A 19,467-nucleotide genomic window follows, 5' to 3' on the forward strand; every position below is an offset into this window, starting at 1 on the left:
ATACTCAAGGTCAGATTTTACATTTGAAAGAAACAAATATTTTTCAAAACCATGATTAGAAAAACCCTCACTGACCTTCCCCCCAAGCCAACTATATACCAGCCCACCAGCACCCTCACTCAAATGTTGGGAGGAAATCTGAGCCTTGGCTTGTGTGTGAATATTAAATAGACTTGGGTTGTCAAACTAATGGGGAAAGTCAATTTCTGAGTCAAAGAACCCTCCACTGAGCGCTCCTGGCTGCCAGCTGCAGATGTTCAAATCTTGGGACTCTCAGTGTGGTTAACGCTCATGATTTTATCACAAGTCTTGTGATACCGGTTGTTTTTCTTGAAGTCCCCTCTCCTGGAATCATGTGATTATATGAGACTCTAGGCTTTCCTAAAAAAACAGTTTATAATCCTTATAGTTGTAGAGAAAACTTGAATATGTGAACGCTAAATGCTCGAACACCAGAATGCAAGTAAAAAGATCCCACTGTTTTTTTTAAATTATGATTTTAAGCCAATTATAATTTTTGGGGAATTATTGCAGTGAGGGTATAAGGTGTGGATGCAATAACTACTTAATGTCATTCTCAAACCTTACCAATAATTGATCCACTTTGCATAGACCAGTCTTGTCTCCTTTATACATGTTAACTGTTACTCTCTTAATGGTTTCCACAGACTTTATATATTCCCAGACATTATTATGGTGCTATGATGCCTGCATACAATATGAACCCCAAACTGTCAATGGAGGTTTTGCCCATTACAGCAAACACTGGAGGGAAAAATCACAGGGGAAACAAGATTTGTTTGTAGAGACCCTTTATTATAAACAAACATTTGTGAATGTCTGTGTGTAATTGCAACCAGCACACAGAAAATATATCCAGGTAGGTTTGCAAATACTGTACTCTTCTACCTGAACATAAAATTAAAAAGCAATAAAGTACCAAAATTCCAAGTATTCTTGGAACAAACATCTCATAAGATATGTAAAAAGGACATAAGTGCAACATACATGCTGTTTTCCTGATCCTGCACTTCTGATACAGACAAAATTGGGAGGGATAGCTCAGTGGTTTGAGCTTTAGCCTGCTACACCCAGGGTTGTGAGTTCAATCCTTGAGTGGGCCATTTAGGGAACTGGGGGGGAAAAATCTGTCTGGGGATTAGTCCTGCTTTGGGCAGGGGGTTGGACTAGATGACCTCCTGAGGTCCCTTCCAACCCTGATAGTCTATGAAAATTCTGACTGCACAAGGACAGCAGAATTGGGCCTCACAGCATCCTTTCAAAGCCAAATAACTATGCCTGTGACTTCATTCAGGACAGGAACCTCTGTTGTACAGCTTGGTGCAACCCCTCCCTCCCATTTATGTATTTGTTGCAAGTATCCAAGATCACATCAAGCACACACAAATGTAAGTTACCCAGCCTGATTTAATTTGTTTTTATCTCCGTAAGCCTTTTTCAACATTCTAATTACCCCTGACACCTCATAGCTAAGATGGAAAAGATTTCACACAAGTGAAAACAAACATTTTTCTTTTTTGAAAACTATCATTAAAAGAAAGACATGAAAAAAAAATTGCAACTCACCAAATGTAAAAGAAGACAGCAATTGCATCTTAATGCAAGGTTCTGAGGGATAGACGGTGCTTATTTCATAGTGCAGGATGCAGTGCCTTGTTGTGTATTAACAGCTACTGGACATAAAAGCTAGTGAAAATTAGATGGAAAAAAAAAATCTAGCCTCTGGGACAATACCAGGGAAGTCAATGAAACCACTTAGTCCCTGGCTAAGCTGACTCCTGACAGAATATCAAACTGGTGCAAATGTAGCGTGCACCTATTTTGCAGGCACTGGCATGAAAATGGTGTAACTCCTTTGCTGCTTGTTTTCGGACAGGCTTACACAGCAAAATGTAACTTTCACCACTAACAAATTTGTTCCTTAGGAACGTACCAAGGCTAGATTCAGCTTTGTTACATCCGTGTGGAGTAACTCAACTGGCTCAACTGACAATGGAGTTACCTCAGATTGAAAAAGGTGTAACCAGTGTGTAATGGTCCCCGCTCGGGGTTTGGTTGGGAAGTGTGGCCTAGTGGTCACAGCCACAACCCCGGACTGCCAAGGGGGCTGTGGGGAGGGGAGCCCGGGTCCTCCCACTCCATCGGACTCCAACCCAGGGCTCTTCAGGCTACCAGTAACCTGGCAACCATGGCTACTTGCGGCTGTCCTCCCTGGGCCTCTTCCACTCATCACCCCCTCTGGAGTCAGCTCAGTCCAAGGCCTTTGCCGGTGGGGAAATCCAAATCAACAGAAACAAGAGGAAGTTGCCACTGTCCAGGGCCACCGGATACTTCCCTCTTTGCTTGTCTCTACGGTGGGTCCTCCCTTCCCTTAAGGAGGGCCCCTTTGGGCAGCTGTGTCAGAGCCTTTAGGTTTCCCTCTGTTCTCTTCTGTTCTACTGGAGCTGTGGGCTGCTCACTTTCAGCACTGCTCACCAAATGAGCTAATTCGCTGCCTTTTAATTCCTCCAGCAAATGGAGCATTTGCTGCCCGCGTGGTGGGGCGGGGCTGGCTGAACCCAAAACAAGCCCTTGTTGTTCAATGTGGGGTTTGTACACCCCATCGCACAAGGCCAGAATACTTAATCTTTAAGTAGGGCTAAGATAGTGCAACCCGTCCTCATGTTGGAGCACTCACTCACATGGGTAGCACTTAATTAAGAGGTGAAAGAGACAGCATGAAAAATTATATCGCTGGGTTCACCTCTCAGTTAATAATGACAAAACTCTGAACTCGGCCTGAATAACTCTGGCACCAGCCAAATACGTACATCAGTAATGGCTCGAGGCAAGAATGCATTTGTAAGTTTAGCTGTGCCAAGACGTATTCCTACATCTAAAAGCACATTTTATCATCTATTCTGTTATTCACCTATACCTAGGTGCAGAGTATAAGAACTTCATTGTAGAAGAAAGCTCAATACAACGTTGCCGGTACTAATATATTTATAAAATTATATATCCCTTTTGCAAGCTGAATTTAAGGTCAAACATTGATTGACAAAGATATCTGACTTAACTTAAACACAGGGGGCCACATTCTGACACGTTCTACACATGCTTGTTAGCGCCTTATCCTGCAAACAGGGGGACTACTGGCACAGTAAGGGTACCAGACCCAACTTCCTAAAACACGTTTCTATTGTGGAACCGATAAAAATAAATAAAATAAAAATAAATTAATGGAGTTATCCTATCTCCTAGAACTGGGAGGGACCTTGAAAGGTCATTAAGTCCAGCCCCCTGCCTTCCCTAGCAGGACCAAGTACTGATTTTGCCCCAGATCCCTAGGTGGCCCCCTCAAGGATTGAACTCAACCCTAGGTTTAGCAGGCCAATGCTCAAACCACTGAGCTATCCCCCCCTCATTAGTATTGATTAAAAAGTTACAATGTCAATATATTAGCAGCAACATTCATACATTCTGGCAGGTAAAAAAAATACCAGTTATCTAATGATGCGCCCAAAAGCTCATCCATAATAGAAAAATAATTAACTTCACAATGTTGTGCAAAGTGATTACAGCCTATTGTGCGTAGTTAAATTACAATACATTGCTATTTAACTTTACTTTGCAGTGTTATTTTAATCCTATGAAAGCAAGTAAGCAAATGGTAGATTTGGATGAAAGCTCATGCATTTAGACAGGAAGTGACCAGGGATGCAAATGTGCGACAGCCCACAAGTCTCTTCCTCCAACATGCTTTCTCTTCCTCATTTTTGTGACTTGTCTCTAATTCACTAGATATCTTTCATAAATAAAAACAGGGGAGCCTGCTCTCACAGAAGTCAAGGGCAAAGCTGCACTGTAGGGTCAGGCCCATGTCAAATACTAAATGGGAGTGTTTGTTTTAATTCAGAAAGTGTAAGATTACGTTAGGCATCACACTCCCACACACAGTTACTTTAAAAGGGGCTTGATAAATTCCCAAGGTGAGGCTTCTTCTGCCCCAGCTGTGAATCATTCTAGCATTCGCAGCCAGGAACACTTTTATCATTTTTAAAGAGAGCTGAAAACATGTTACTGGCCCAAAGTGCGTAGTTAACTGGCTCACTCTACTTCCATGTCCGCAGAGGCAGCTCCAGCCAACATGTTGACTCCAAGAGATTGGCAATGCATTCTAATTCCACGATGAGATTGGTCTTTTCAAGTGTCCATTAAGTTTTCAGCCAAGTTTATGATGGAACCAAGACCTCTACAACATTAACTCAGACTTCCTCTAGAAATGAGAAATCAAAAAGGCACAAATTATAACTGTGCAAAGCTGAAAGGAGATAAGCCATTGAAATCACTCTGGACAATGGAGCTGAGACTACCTATAGCTAAGTATAAAGGATGATACTTTAATAGTATGAAATACAGAGCCATAACGTCCCAGCACTTTTTAAGACCATTCCTATTAATTTCAGAGGGGAGTTTTGCTGGCAGCACATGACCCATGACAACAACAGAGGTAACCCATTTTCTCTTCTAGGAACAAATATCTTCCACACCACAATCTTGTGCTCATTAAGTCTCTCCTTCAGATACCTCTCGGTTTCAAATCGTAACATCTCTGCACATTTCCCATAGTGTTCTTCCTCTAAACTTACTACATGTAATTCTCTTCTGGGCTATGACAACACAACTATAGAGTTGGTGCCTTCAAGTGTTACAGTTAAAGGACACAGTTTTACTTGGGAAATGATGGAAGCGAACTTTGGGCATATACAGCTCAAGTCTCCACCAACTCGCACTTAGCATCATTTTTTATCACTGTGCAAAGTGGGTATAAATCAGAATGTTGGCATTTCACACATGGAGTGTAGAACAGTTTATTGGAGCATGCAATGAGAAGAAAAACAATACTGAAGCAGTCTAGTGGTTCAAAGTTACTTAATTTTATTTATCTGATCCACAAGAAAGTTTACAACACAAATATTCAGAAACAACATTACAATATCTATTTTGCAGGCCCATATTTGCAAAAAAAAACAAAAATCAACCTCGTGAAACACTTTGCTGGTTTTACAACTATGCTCCTTCCATACAGGAAATGTACTAATGATGGTCTGATGCATTTTATAAAGAGAATGCATTCATGTGAGCAAAACTAGCAGGTAACTTTACAGACACGCAGTTATATAAACTAAAATACAAAGGCCAAGATTTTCAAAAGTGACTAATGTATTTAGGTGCCCAATATGAGTCACCTTAAAGAGGCCTGAATTGCAGAAATTGCTGAGCATTTGCTCTTCAGACATAAGGGGCACTTCTGAAGATTGTGGCCCAATCTTGTAAAGCAGTCTGTGCCATTTTATTTATGGTTAATCATCAGTGTTTTGCAGTAAAGAGACGCAAACTAAGTCATTGATTCAATGACGAAAATCACCAAAACACATTTACTCTTTTGAAAACAAAACATTCAGAAAATCAGACACGACATTTTTCCATGTGTGATTTACAAACAAATCAGATTTGATTAAAAATAAAACTTCCCCCACCCCAAAAAAACACAAACAGAAAAAACAAGCAACTTTTTATAACGAACCAATGCCAGCCTAAGATGCTAGTATTCTATAAAGAACGTGTCTATAGCAACACATTCACACTGAGCTTTAATGCAAAATAAAACCATTAGAAAGAAAAAAAAAAAAGGATGTTGTAGACTAAATTTCACGAAGTGTTGGACTAAATTCCATCAGTTTGTTTGCACCCCCCCTCCACCAGCTTCTTCATATAGGGACTCGAGCTTAAAGTGCGATTATGGTTAGAAAATAACATTGCTAAAATGGCATTTGGGGGCGGGGGAGGGCTGCAGGTTTATTTCCTCAGGGTACAATTAATTTCTGTGCAAATACCAGCACAAAGGCCAGGCATAGGCAGCACGCAGACCTTGTTCCTCAGTCCAGGGGTGAATTTCACCGTTGTTGATCAGAAATCTTATTTGCTCAGTTTACAAGTGAAAATGACAATTCACCTTGTTGCCAGTGACACAAGCTCCCACCTGGAGACCTAGCTGGGACCCTTCTGTCTCACCTCATCCCCAGACTACAGACTCTGCAACTGGACCTTAGCCTGACCATTCCATTGGGCCTTGCTCCTCTGAATGTGTCACGGCAAAACTCTCACCGACGTGAGTGGGAACAGGATCCGCCCCACAGCGAGGGTCGGAGAATAAAATCCATCTTGCTCTCCCATGAGTACATGTTTGTGTCAGGAAAGTCCACAGATGAGACGAAGAGACACACAGGGAGCGAACTAAGAAGGTGCCATTTCTGCATAACAACTTTGCTGACAATTCCCAAAACATTCACTCAGTATCTAGCAACATCCATTGACATTTTGTGCGTTATTGCAGCTTGGGTAAAACAGTCACAACATCACTTTATCATTTAAATAAAACTTTTCTGTATCTGTTATTTAAAATCTATGTTACGATAGAGAGAATAAAAGACAAAACAAGGCACGTTACCCTGAAACCCACAGCATAGTCATTTATCCTAAGGAATGTATGCCTATAAAATGCTGGTTACGAACAGGGAGGCTACGTAATCACAGTAAAAGTGCTAAAGATATTCACTTTCATTACAAAGTGCAATTAAATTCAAAATCCTTTTGTTAGAAGATGAGTTACAAACAGCTCCTGGATAGATCACTGTGTGGTAACTACAAGTTCTGATTGTGCCTGTAGATGCATGTTCATAACGTCTGTAGACATTCATTGGAAGTTGTTCAATTCTGAACGGAAGTTGTGCTTGTCTTGATTCAACACAAAGTACAGCCCTCCCTGCTTGAAAGAGGTGTTTAAGTGACATCTGGAAACAGCAAGACCCAAGTCTGACTGTAGCATTCCTTTTTTTGGTACTGTCTTTGAGAATGAAATATGAATGGAGTCTCTTTTATGAAACCCTAATTTTCCATTCTTACTATGTGTGTTAGATGTCTGGAAAATAATTGAACCAGCAACCATTTTCTTTTCCATCTGCAGAACACAGTTCTACATAAAGAGAGAATTGGCATACGATTCGTAAGTGCAAACTGTAAGTTAAGGCAACTTAGCAAATGACAATTTAAAAAAGCAGTTTCAATACAGCTCGAAAAGGAAGCTGTCAAATAGGACAAGGCATCTAACTTCAGTGTCACAGGGAAAAAATGCATTTCTCCCTCCCATTTTTTTTTCCTACCAACGAAACTGAAAGACAAGTGCATTGCCTATAAAATGGAGAAGGCCATAGAATATCTGTTTCTCAGAACATAATGTTGTCAGTATCAAGAAGTATTTGCAACTCTGATGAATTGCAAACATAAATTTCTATAGGGTTAAATTCTGTCTTGGGTGTGTGGGAGGGAGGGAGTGCATTAGGTCCATGTAATGACTGGAACACCCAAGAGGAATTGTCTGGAAGAGTGTAGTCTGTACTTCCATCTGCATGGGGTAGTTCCTGGCCACTGGATCCATGAAATGAAAAAAAAAAAAAACTGACGTGTTTTAACAAAGTTAAAAAGAATAACTGACCTCCACGGTCATCTTGACAGTTTGACATGCAACACCAGATTGAGACGATCCCCATTAGAAAGCCTTGGAAACCAGAGTTTTTAAAAAGCTGTTTCAAGATCAGTTTTCTAATTTAAAATCAATAGTTAAAATGAGCTCCCCTCAAGTCCACGACAATGATATTTGGCACTTACATAGCACCTTTCATCGGATGATCTCAAAGCACTTTATAAACATGGGTACTATCCCCAGATGGGAAACCAAGATACAGGGAGATTAAATGACTTGATCAATGCCATAAAATTAGTCAATGTGGAACCCATGGAATGGAACCCATAACTTTTGACTCCCAGACCCCAATTCTAAAACATTCCTCTCTGGCTGCCAAGGTGGTCAACAAGAAGAGACAGTTTTTTGAAGGCCTTGTTCTAATGCAAACATTTTTCAGCTTCTTTTGAGAATATTCCTTTAAAGCAAAGTCACTTATACAATGTAGCATCAGTAACATTGTTGAGTATAGAAGTGCGTTCCAGGCACAGTCAAAAATCAGTGGAAAGAGAAAGAGATTTCATGCCAAATGGCTACAACTGGGCATAAAACAACTTCCACTCCATATCCACATGGTGGCAAGCAACCACAATGGGTAAAGCTCTCTAGGCAAAGAGTATTCAACAACTAGCAAATAAGCAATACCACAGGCATTTAAATGGAGTTGCAACAAATGCGTAGGGGAAAATGATACCACTCCCCAGAGGAGAAAGCAAAAATGCTGTGATAACATTAAACACACACATACAAAACCCAAAGAGACACCTACTAAGAACCACAACGAAATTAAATAAAACCAAATCTCACATTGCACAATCCGTTTCACAAATAAGGTAAATAAAATGCAAGGTCAAAGTTATAGAAGTCAATTTCACAGATAAGGTATAAACTGAAACATCAAGTACATCAAGACATATTTGTATTAACATTTGCAGTGACATTCACGCAGGCATTTAAAGCAGGGACAAGAAAGGGCCTCATGGTCAGCAAGGTTGGATCTGAGCAACACAGGCACAAAGGGAAGTACGGGTAATTTCCTGGCCATTCTGTACAGTGTGACACTAAATTCCTCTCGCTCGACAGCCTCACTTGGTGGCTGAGACAGAAACCAAGGACTCACAGGTGATGTTGTTTGCTGGCTCCCTGGAGAGAAGGGATAATAGACTATTTATGTCCTCTCTCACTGGATGTGAGAAACAGAGATGCTACAGTATCCTTCAGCCCCATCCAATTCACCCCTCCAGTAGGATTATGGGATCTGATAGTTAGTGAAGATTAATAATTATACTTAACACTAACAGAGCACTCTTCACTGTCTAAGCACTTTACAAAGTTCACAATCCTATGAGGGACCAAGTTTCTCCTGTAAGGTGGGAAATTAATTCAACCCCCCACTTGAAGTCAATAGATGTTGAGGGTTTTCAGCACCATTTGGGACTAGGCTATAATTAAATAACCATCACAAAAACTCTGCGAGATAATACTTGCCTATCACATAGGGGGGACTGAGGCAGATAGGGTAAGAGATTTGCCCAAGGCCTCATAGAGTTGGTGTCCCAGCAGGAATTAAAACTCAAGAAGTTCCTGGCTCAGGCTACTAGACGTCTGGCAGAACTTTCCCTCCTCCAATTTATTAAAGTCTTCATGTAAACGGTTCTGAAGTCCTGCAGACTAGGGCTGCATCATGCCATCCACCTCTGTGTGTAACTCGCCATTTATTCATCTCGATAGGGAATTTCTAGCATGGATCAACAACAAAACTACAGCTACTAGCATCTTGTGCTATAGACAGACACCTAGGGCCAAAATCTCCCCTGGTGTAATTCCACTGAATGATTTCTATGGGGTTACACCCAGAACGTATTGGGGCCTGATACACCATTCATCTATCCCAGTAATCTTGCTGATCTGGGGTGAAATTCACCCCTCTGCAGAGGGCCAGCATGAAGCCTATGCATCATTAAATTCCATTTCAACCCTCACACTTGCCTCTGCAGATGATGAATTTCACCTATGATAAATAGATTCTCCACCAACAATGGTCTTTCTTTGATTTGCTGGACTATTATGTGACAAATGATTTCCTACTGCCCCAAGCATTCATTGTTTCCCCCCTCCCCCCAATGATTGCCATGCAATTATAATTAAGAGAATTGCTACTTACTAAACAAACCCAGAGAGAATGCCTACAGGCTATGTTCAGTGATACTCACAAGCAAGCACTTCCCATTTGAAGCTGCAAAGAAAAAAGAAACAGCACAGGATAGCTCATACTGCATTTTAACAAAGACTAAAAAATAATAATGTAAAAGCAGAGCAGCAAACAAGGAAAAACTGAAACAAAGCCCCTGAATCTCTTGTGAAGGAGGGACCATTGCAGGCTTGTATAAGAAACAACTACCTCATACAAGCCATGGAAACTGCATCCTAAAGCAGCAATGAAGTCCAGCCAGTCAATCAGCTTCTTGGCTGAACGCTCATTTAAATGACTCTGTCCAGCCCAGTGTATTCCATATTGATAAGCTGCAATGTTAATGTCAGTACAGGGAGAAATGGTTTTTAGTACTAAGTTTAAAGGGATGTTTTCGGGTTTTAAAACATACTCTATGTAGCTCAGATTTTCAAAAGTGACCAAATATTTTGAATGTCTCCATTTTCAAGTGTCCTCTGAAAATCAGGCTCCTTTGAAGTGTCTTAAAATTGGGTATCCCAAATCTGTCACTTTTGAAAATTTAGACTTGTGTTTTACTATTACCACGGTAGAATTATTAGAACTGAACTGGGGCCCAAACTGTCACGTTACCGCTATTCTTTTTTGCTTGTGGAAATCAGCGAAGCAACACCAGTGTGAAAGCAGAGATACACTGGTCAGTCAGGACCTCAGCTTTAAAAGTGTTACATGCAATTCAGTATTTATGCAGTGTGAAGTGCAAAAACTAAGCATCCAGCGCGGACCAACAAAAACCGATTAATCCATTTCAATTTACAAAGAGGCAGAACTATTCCTCCCCGCAACAAGATCATGCATGCAAAGCTGCCGATCAGTTTCACTTGGATCAGAGGGTCACTTTGTTGCATATACCTTATGACATTCGGGCAAGCAGAGAGTCCCTTAAAAATCCACCTGTCTGTCTGGAAAGGGCAATCGTATTTTAAAAACACAAACCAGGAACTCATTCTTATTCAATGGCATTCACTCTGCAGGGAGCAGGGCATTTTATGCTTACACGATTGCAGCTGCACCCCAATTTGCTGACTCTAAGGAATCTGAAGCTATTTTAAAGCAGGGATGGTGATAAGGCATTTAAACTTCAAGACATTTCATTTGTGCATTGCACAGGACCATTGGAAAACAGGAGTAATTGTTTGGCCATTAGTTCTGTGTTTGACCAGGGGGAGAGGAGTAAGATAGAGGAGTTACCACTTGAACACCGACTTGTAGCTTCTGCGGATCAGCCCCACCTCGAGCCTCTGGGAATAGCAGAGACCCCAGTGGGTTGAGAGGCCTGCTCCCAACACTGTAATTTCGTGTGCGCTTTATTGTGTCCGAACTGGCCAGAGGCGTAAAGCTGTTTCTTCTCATCCTTACAGGGGGTTGGTTCTTTGGAAGGTTGTTCTGATTGAAAATGAAGGATATTACAAGGAATGAAAAGCAGAACCACAATCTGAAATCAAAGTTCATGCCAAGATATTCCTGATGCCAGAGACACTTTCCACTTACCATAACCAGAAACCTAATCCTGCTTCTGCTCTGCAGGCAGATCTCCCATTCAAACCAATTGAGGCCTAATGCAAAGCCCATGGAAGTCAATAGAAAAATTCCTCTGTGCAGAGAATCAGCACAAACTCTGTGCGCCACTGAAGTCCTATTTTGAGAATTCACATGGTGCACAGGTGTTGTGCTAAATTTAAACTTCTGGGTGGCTACAGATTCAGGCCCCTCAACTATAAAATTTCACCTGCCACCTTCTTCAAAGTTATCCATTTCTAACTATTCCCTTTACCTTAGACCCACTGCACAGAGAAGAGTTGAGATACTGCTTTAGTCTAGTAGCTGCTGTTAAAATGCTCTCTTGTCACTGCACTGTAACAGCTTTATTTCCCTTATCTCTGTGGGTTCAAGATTTTTTTTAAACAGGATGCAGAGAAAAAAAATTGTATTGATAGTAAAATTTCCCCAAGCACTTGGATTTATTTTCAGAGCTGCTGTATCTTGCCAGGGAAGCAAAGAACCAAATAGTAACAGCTCCTACTGTTTTCATGGAGGAAATGCTGAGTATCACACAGGAACAAAGTCGCAGTGTTAGTGCAATTTGAGGGCAAATTATAAAACGCCAAAATTGAACTCGCCACTGAAATTTTGCTGAATCTCCTCAGAGTGTCCATTTCAATGCAGGTGTTGCCTTTGCATGACACCTTCAAAACTTTTTGCCCGTCTACAACTTCCAAATTTGTCAATCTAGGATTCTTTTGTCATCCTGTAGCTCAATAAACAGACAATTTAGATGCCACAAAAAGTTCAACAAGATTAGAAATAGGTATTAATGACAATCATCTTCACAGCACTTTACATACGCTTTGCAAAGCACAGAGAGGTAAAGGCCCAAGTTTTCAAAAGCGTGTCTAAATGTAATGGCATCACTTCCGATTTACACCAGTCTAACTGAGCCAGATTTGGCAGGTGGCCTTTAACTCTGAGTGCTGCAGTTTTTGAGTGCTCGACATGAACACGCAGAGCCTGATTGTCAAAAGATGGCGAACACCTGGACCCTAGCGGTTGCAAATGATCAGCACCTCTGAACTATCAGGCCCTGTGTCAGCATGTAAAGGTGGACACTCAATAACTGAAGCAACTTGAAAATTTGGGCGTAAGGCCTCAATTCAGCAGACAATTTAAGCATGTGTTTAAGTGCTTTGCTGAACAAGGGTAGGATGCTGAATGTGGGCCTCGAGGTATGCTTACATAACCCGTGGAAGGGCGCTTCCCAGCCCAGGTCGACAGACGTGGGATAGCGGGGCTCGTGCTAGCACTCTAAAACTAGCTGTGTAGACAGCACTTTGGAGTTATGTCTCAGGCTGGAGCTTGGGCTCTGAAGCCTACGGAGGGGGTGGGGACAGCAGCAGAGGCCATTACACATTCACTGCTGTTCCAACATCTGCATTTCAGTAGAGGTGCAACCGCCCACACCAGGGCTGAATTTGGCTCTCACACTGCCACTATCTTCTGTTCCGTAACATACTGATGGCTAAGGTTGGTGTTCATATCCACTTTATAGTCATAAGGGGTCATTCCCCACTATCTGTGCCTAAGTTTCTGTGTCAGAATGTCCTTATTTGCACAGAATACGTAGATGTGTCTTTATTAAATTTAAGAGTATCAGTATGAAGAGACCAGGGTACAAAAAAACCTCTCTAGTTGCCTCAGATAACGACATATATCTGTATCAGAGGGGTAGCCGTGTTAGGCTGGAACTGTAAAAAGCAACAGAGGGTCCTGTGGCACCTTTAAGACTAACAGATGTATTGGAGCATAAGCTTTCGCATGCGTCTGACGAAGTGGGCATTCACCCACGAAAGCTTATGCTCCAATACATCTGTTAGTCTTAAAGGTGCCACGGGACCCTCTGTTGCTTTTTACATATATCTGGATCATTAGCTGAACCAACAGCAATAGCACAAATGCACTGATGATGGTGCCTTGAAAGTTTAGCTTTCCAGGCAGATCACAGTTACAGCAGTGACCTTGACCTTTCCACAGCATTTTAGCTCTTGTGAACCAGAGTTAAAGCCAACCGAGAAGTTTATTTAAGGCTTTTGTCCAATGCTATTTATAACTTTAGAAATATGAGAGAGAGCTCACATTAAAGAATTATAGAATGAGCACCTTAAAAAGACAGATCATAGCAATAACAATGGGGGAAATGCATCATTACACATTGGAATGATCACCCTAACGCTTAAAAAGGCTGCATTGATAAACTTTGCATTCAGTTTTCCTAATATGATTATTTAAACAGTTTTAAAAATAAACTCTCTCCCATTCATGTTTGGAAACAACAAACTAAATATCTGGAAATGTATACCTGCAATAGTTCTGCTCAAAGAAGGTAATTATCCTTATAGGGGCAATACTTCAAAAGCAGTTTTTGTGATTCCATCCTGAAATGGATGGAAGATTTCTAGCAGGCACTCCACAGGGACTGTTCAGATTTGCAATATTATCTTTAATGCAGGCTCTAGTTGTGTAATTTGCCAACCCCGAATCAAGGGCAGGGATTTTCAGTAAAGACTTACAGTACTCCCAGAAGGCTTGTCTCGATGGGTATTCACTGCTTCAACATTCAAGGTGATCGTTTCCACTTTGCACCCTTCACCAAATGAAAAGAGGAACTTCAAAAGAGGAACTAGATTTTCTTTTAAAATCAATTATTCTCATTACTGGCAACTGGACTCAATTGTTTGCAGAGACAATAAATAATTCAGTTTATTCTTTTGTACAGAACTTGTACATAGACAGTACTTTAAATTTAATATTAATCATGGATTCTACATGAGTGTGTCAAAGGCAACATTTTAATTACTTTCTCCTGTAGATGTTGCTGCAGAAGTGCAGCTAATAAACAAGGGCAGCCTTCACACAAAGATACATGCTGTATGGATTACAATTATTGACATGAAAACTAGTTCAAGTTCAGTTCATTCCCAGGTAAGAGTTCAAATCTCGCGGGAAAAACTGGTTTCCCGGTTAATAAATATAATCCAGAGATAATGGGTCTCTTTTAGAAGAAACTGGTTGTTACTCATTTTATAAAAATATAACGTTCTCTCTCATTTGGCCTCCCCCTTATTTTCTTTTAACTTTTATAATAAATGTAGCACTTAAATGCTTAACAGGACATAATTTTCCATGTGTATTTTGATATCAAATTGCCCAGCAAATTCATAAACATTCAGCTAAGTGAGAAAAAGGGAAATATTTACCGTAAGCAACTGGAGTGAGCTTGAATATGGTGTGAAGGGGGCACTTCAGATATGGCAACTCGTCTGAAACCAGACAAGGAGAAGTTAAACACGGCATGTACTGGCACAGTTTGGATCTATGAAGGAATTTTGTGGTTCCTCAGTTTGGCCTGGATCTTGCAAGGACTTACACACATGCTTAACTTTAAGCCCATGAGAAGTCCCATGGGGTTCAAGAGGATGGCTCACTTGTTTAAAGTTAACGTGTGTGAGTAAGTCTTTGCAGGATCAGGGCCTTCGTTTTCTGAAAAGCAGATGTAGAAGGTAATCGCCTCATAATTTATTTGACATCCCTTTATCTCTCCTCTTGAGTGTACTGCTGCAGTCCTGAGGGACATCCTAGAATCAGCTTTGTGCACTTCCCTCCTGCTTCAACTCTTCCCCGCCCTGAGCCACCAAGTCACAGTCCAGTCATTCCATCTAAGGGCACATTACTGCTGCTATTCAGTCTGCCAGGAGAGTTCCTCCCACCACAAGTTCTGATCACTCTGCCTTTGCAAGTGTCAGTCTCTGCTGCCAGCTTTGAAACCAAGAGACCAGGAGCTGAACCTAAGGGCTGAAATCCCAGCTCCACTGAAATCAACGGGAGTTTTACCACTGACTTCAGTGGGGCCAGGATTCCTCCCAAGGTCCCTCCCGCATGGCATGGCCAGCAACACAGTCCCAACAGACAGGTCTTGAACTTAGATAGGGATTTTTTTCTTTTGTTCCTAACCTGCCACCCAGTGGAAATAGCTTTCAATAGCAGACACAGACATCCCCAAAAACGGAGGCTTATAGCAAAAGTCCTCAGAGACCCACCCACTTCGGGTATGTCTATACTGCAATGTCTACACTGTGCCAGCTGACGTGGGCTCACAGGGCTTGGGCTAAGGGGTTGTTTCACTGCAGTGTGGACGTTTGGGCTCGAGCTGCAACATCTACACTACAGTTAAAGTGTCTCTTAGCCATAACCCTGCGAGCCCGAGTCAGCTGGCATGGGCCGGTCGTGGGTGTCTAATTGCAGTGTAGACATAGCTTCTTGCAGCCACAGGACTCTAAGGGTATCTGCCTGGTGGATCTTAAAGATCGTGGCAAACACTCCAGAAGTTTAAGAGTTCACCTCCATGTCCTCGGCTATAATTACCCTTCTCTGTGCTATATCTAGTCCCACTGCTTTCCAGAAATTGGCTAGGTGATGCTTTCGCTCTAAGTACTTACATGACCCTCATCACCACTGTATCTGAGCACCTCACAATCATTAATGGATTTTATCTTCCTCGCATCCATCAGGTAAAATGGTATCACCCCCCCATTTCCAGATGGGAAACTGAAACACGGGGTTGATTAAGTGACTTGCCCAATGTCATAGAAGTGTCTGTGGCAGAGACAGGAACTGAAACCCACATCTCTCAAGTCCCAATAACAGGGCCTATCCAGAATAACCTTCCTAAACTCACATGCCCGAAGTGGCTGCATTTCAGTGGCACTGCAAGGAGAACTATTTGTGAAGCACTTACAGATACTCCGGGCTAAAAGAGGCTTGAGAAGTGTAAAGTACTATATTACTGAATATTTTTTTTTTCAAAAAGTTCTGTTTTTGTAAAAATTAAATGAATAATGCAAATCTCCCTTCCAGAAGCTCTGTGATGTAACCGGCAAACCCCACCCTAACACAGTGAATTTACTTTCATACCTGCGCTCTTGTCAAGGAAGTAGGCCAACAGGCATCGCATAACAGCCTGGTGAGAAATAACCAGAACACTGCCCTGACGCTCCAGCTCCATAATCACAGCTTCCAAACGCTGGACCAAGTCTTGGTACGACTAGAAATCAAGGGAAAGATTCAACAGCATAAGGATGTTTCGGGGTTTCACAAGCATGCGGAGATGCCAGAACCAAGAGCAGGGCTTAAAATTGCTTCACGTGAATCAAAACACAGGTTAAAAATCTTAAAATATGGAAGATATAGAAGAACCGATAGCGTGGGGGGGGGGACTAGATATATTTTTGGACTGGTAACTGGCCCCTAATTTTGTGGAGATAGTCAGGTCTCTAGCAACATTTTCAACAGATGTAAATAAAAATAAATAATAAACTAAAATAAATAATCACGTCTATGGCTCTCTCCCTGCAATGAGCTCCACGTAGAAGGACCCCTATGTTTGCCCACAGCCCCAAGGAAATAATACAATAACCCTCATACATTTTACAAATATGATCAAGTGGTATCACTTGCATGGCACCATGAATGAAATAGTCACTGATCAATAACCCACTGTATTACAATTACATTTGGGATGCTACCATTAGGTCTATTGCCATTTCCCACATAAATCTAATTTTGTTTTAATTATTCCCTTCTTTCCTATCTACACATACTCAGCTACATTACTTTAAACCTGCTCACCTCTCCTCCAGGATAACGATAAAGATATTTCTCTTGATCCCTCAGCGCAAACTCATCTGGGTACTGAGTTTCAATTTCTTCATATGTCATCTCTTCACACACTCCCTGGTGGAAGAGGAGTTTGTTACAAAGGAATTCACTGGGGGGAAAAGGATTGAACACAGAAGATTCTGTGCCTATGTGACGACTGTTTTACATTTCAGAACAGACAGGAGTAATTCTAACACAGCACTTCACACCTGAGAACCATGGAGCGGGCTTGCAAACATTAATTCCTTAAGCCTCGCACCCCTCCTGAAAGGCAAGCAAGCATGGGGGGAAGGGATAGCTCAGTGGTTTGAGCATTGGCCTGCTCAACCCAGAGTTGTGAGTTCAGTCCTTGAGGGGACCACTTAGGGATCTGGGGCAAAATCAGTACTTGGTCCTGCTAGTGAAGGCAGGGGGCTGGACTCGATGACCCAAGGATCCTTCCAGTTCTAGGAGATAAGATATCTCCATTAACATCCTCATGACGCAGGCAGGCTAGCTCATTTGGATGACCATGAGACTCAACCTCTGCACTGTGGGATTGAGCCCCTCTTTGGAAACTAGTTTCTTGAGATTTTTTTTTTGGCCTGTGTTATGTGGGATATCAGACCAGGTGATCACAATGGTCCCTTCTGGCTTTGGAATCTATGAATACAACAGAAATGACCTCAGCAAAGGAGCAAATGTTCCTCCACAAATAACTGCAATGTGTTTTCTAATTTGAATTTTAAACCCAAACCTTTATGTTCTATGGCTGTGGTTTTGGTTGGTTTGTTTTTAAATCTGCAAATACACTTCTACCCCGATATAACGTGACCCGATAGAACACGAATTCGGATATAATGCGGTAAAGCAGTGCTCCAGGGGGGCAGGGCTGCGCACTCCAGCGGATCAAAACAAGTTCGATATAACGTAGTTTCACCTATAACACGGTAAGATTTTTTGGCTCCCGAGGACAGCGCTATATCGGGGTAGAGATGTAATGGAAACAAGTATTTATTTCCAGGTTATTATCTTTATAGCTTATTTGCATGAAAGATTTACAGTGGGAACCACTGAAAGCCCAACATATGCCTGTTGTGCTGTAGTTGGTTGTTGCAGGTACCTGGGACCTTGAATGTTGAGTTTTTAATGGTATCTGCTGTAAAGAGCACTGGGATACTTAGACGGGTAAAATCCGTAGGCATTTTCAATTTTACACCAAGCAGTTCTATAGCTCACTGAGGTGAGGGGTGCAATAGAAATACATAGTGTTCTGAAGCGTAATTAATGCTCAGAAAGTGTTTAGATGGGAGGGGAAAGACATTATTTCATGTTCACTATTCTTATTTACAACCCCCCAGAAGTTCAGTGTATAGCTTTGGACCATTTCCCCACTGTACTCACAGCATCGAGCTCGTTCAGAATCTTCCACTGCTCATAGGGGACCCCCAAGAACTCGGCTGTCTGGATGGTTCTCTTCAGCTGGCTCGTCCAAACCTTCAAATCCACAATCTCCTGCTCGGCAATGAATTTTTTAAGGGCTTGAGCGAACTAGAGAAATTGAAGCAGGTTGGGACATGATAAAAGTAACCATTCTGAATTCACTCTTCATTGTGAAAGAACATGCTAAACTTCTCACCAGACTGGCATTAACTGATGCCATCCAAAGCCAATTTCTGCCACTCTGGGTTTAGAGTTAATATGTTCACAGTTGTGAGCTGTATAGATGTCAAACATGCCTTGAATACATGTTGGCAATAAGTTACCATAGCTCCCTCTCAGGCCCCTTTTAATCTGGAAGCTAAACACGGCAACTAGAATTACAACTAATCACTGCATACGGGCTCCCAACTTTAGCTTCCTTTCAGGACTAAAGACAATGGGAATCAATCTGCACATCCAAATGTGTGGGACATCTTGTCTGGGAAGCATCAGTTAAGCTAGAGCTGAAGTACACATTCCTCAGGAAAGGAAAGCTCAATGCTTGTTAAGGAGTCTTCCAGCTATTAGACTCTGAAACCAAAGACTCCCATAATTTGCTTGTGGATAAGACTTCCATCTCTCTTGGTCTAACTAAAGAGAGCCCCCACCAGATGACAGACAAGAATTTCTTGTTTTCCTCTGCAGAGTACTCAACTGTTTCCTATCAAGAACCAGAGCTGTGTGTAGAAACGGAGTTACACCAGTTAAGAATGCTTCCTAGGCGACCTATAGAAATATGAAGAACATATATAGGTCAAGCTTCCTGATACCCCAAGAAATCCAAACCAACAATCTTTATCCCAAATTAGAAACTGCACATTTATCTGCTTTATGAATTAAAGGTACCATCTCTCTAGATGTGATTACCCTGTCTGTCTTTTCAAAATTATGTTTCTTGTTCCACTACAAGCCCTGAAAGATGTGAAATAAAAGGTATTGGATATAATCAAAGAATGTATGGACTAAGTCCACTACATTTAGA

The 19,467-nt window shown here is 41.6% G+C and overlaps 1 protein-coding gene across 11 annotated transcripts in view; it reads right to left on the reverse strand.

Moving 5' to 3' along the window:
• Positions 1–4,918: 4,918 nt before the first annotated feature.
• PFKFB2 (6-phosphofructo-2-kinase/fructose-2,6-biphosphatase 2) overlaps positions 4,919–19,467 on the reverse strand; it is a 46,182-nt gene continuing 31,633 nt past the window's right edge. For 8 of the 11 annotated variants that reach the window (XM_065594587.1, XM_065594590.1, XM_005306457.5 and 5 more), the window contains 8 exons: positions 18,408–18,554; positions 16,995–17,099; positions 16,281–16,410; positions 14,567–14,629; positions 13,880–13,953; positions 11,007–11,201; positions 9,799–9,821; positions 4,919–8,728 (listed from right to left, as the gene is read on the reverse strand). In XM_065594587.1, coding sequence (XP_065450659.1) covers positions 8,671–8,728; positions 9,799–9,821; positions 11,007–11,201; positions 13,880–13,953; positions 14,567–14,629; positions 16,281–16,410; positions 16,995–17,099; positions 18,408–18,554 — 795 coding nt within the window. In that variant the 3' untranslated portion in view covers positions 4,919–8,670. Of the gene's footprint in view, positions 8,729–9,073; positions 9,324–9,749; positions 9,822–11,006; positions 11,202–13,879; positions 13,954–14,566; positions 14,630–16,280; positions 16,411–16,994; positions 17,100–18,407; positions 18,555–19,467 lie in introns of those variants that run through there. The other 3 variants (XR_010600947.1, XM_005306459.5, XM_065594588.1) reach the window with 3 other exon arrangements.

Source organism: Chrysemys picta, chromosome 4 (genome assembly GCF_011386835.1).
Source record: "Chrysemys picta bellii isolate R12L10 chromosome 4, ASM1138683v2, whole genome shotgun sequence".
In the NCBI taxonomy this organism is placed as follows: domain Eukaryota; kingdom Metazoa; phylum Chordata; order Testudines; family Emydidae; genus Chrysemys; species Chrysemys picta.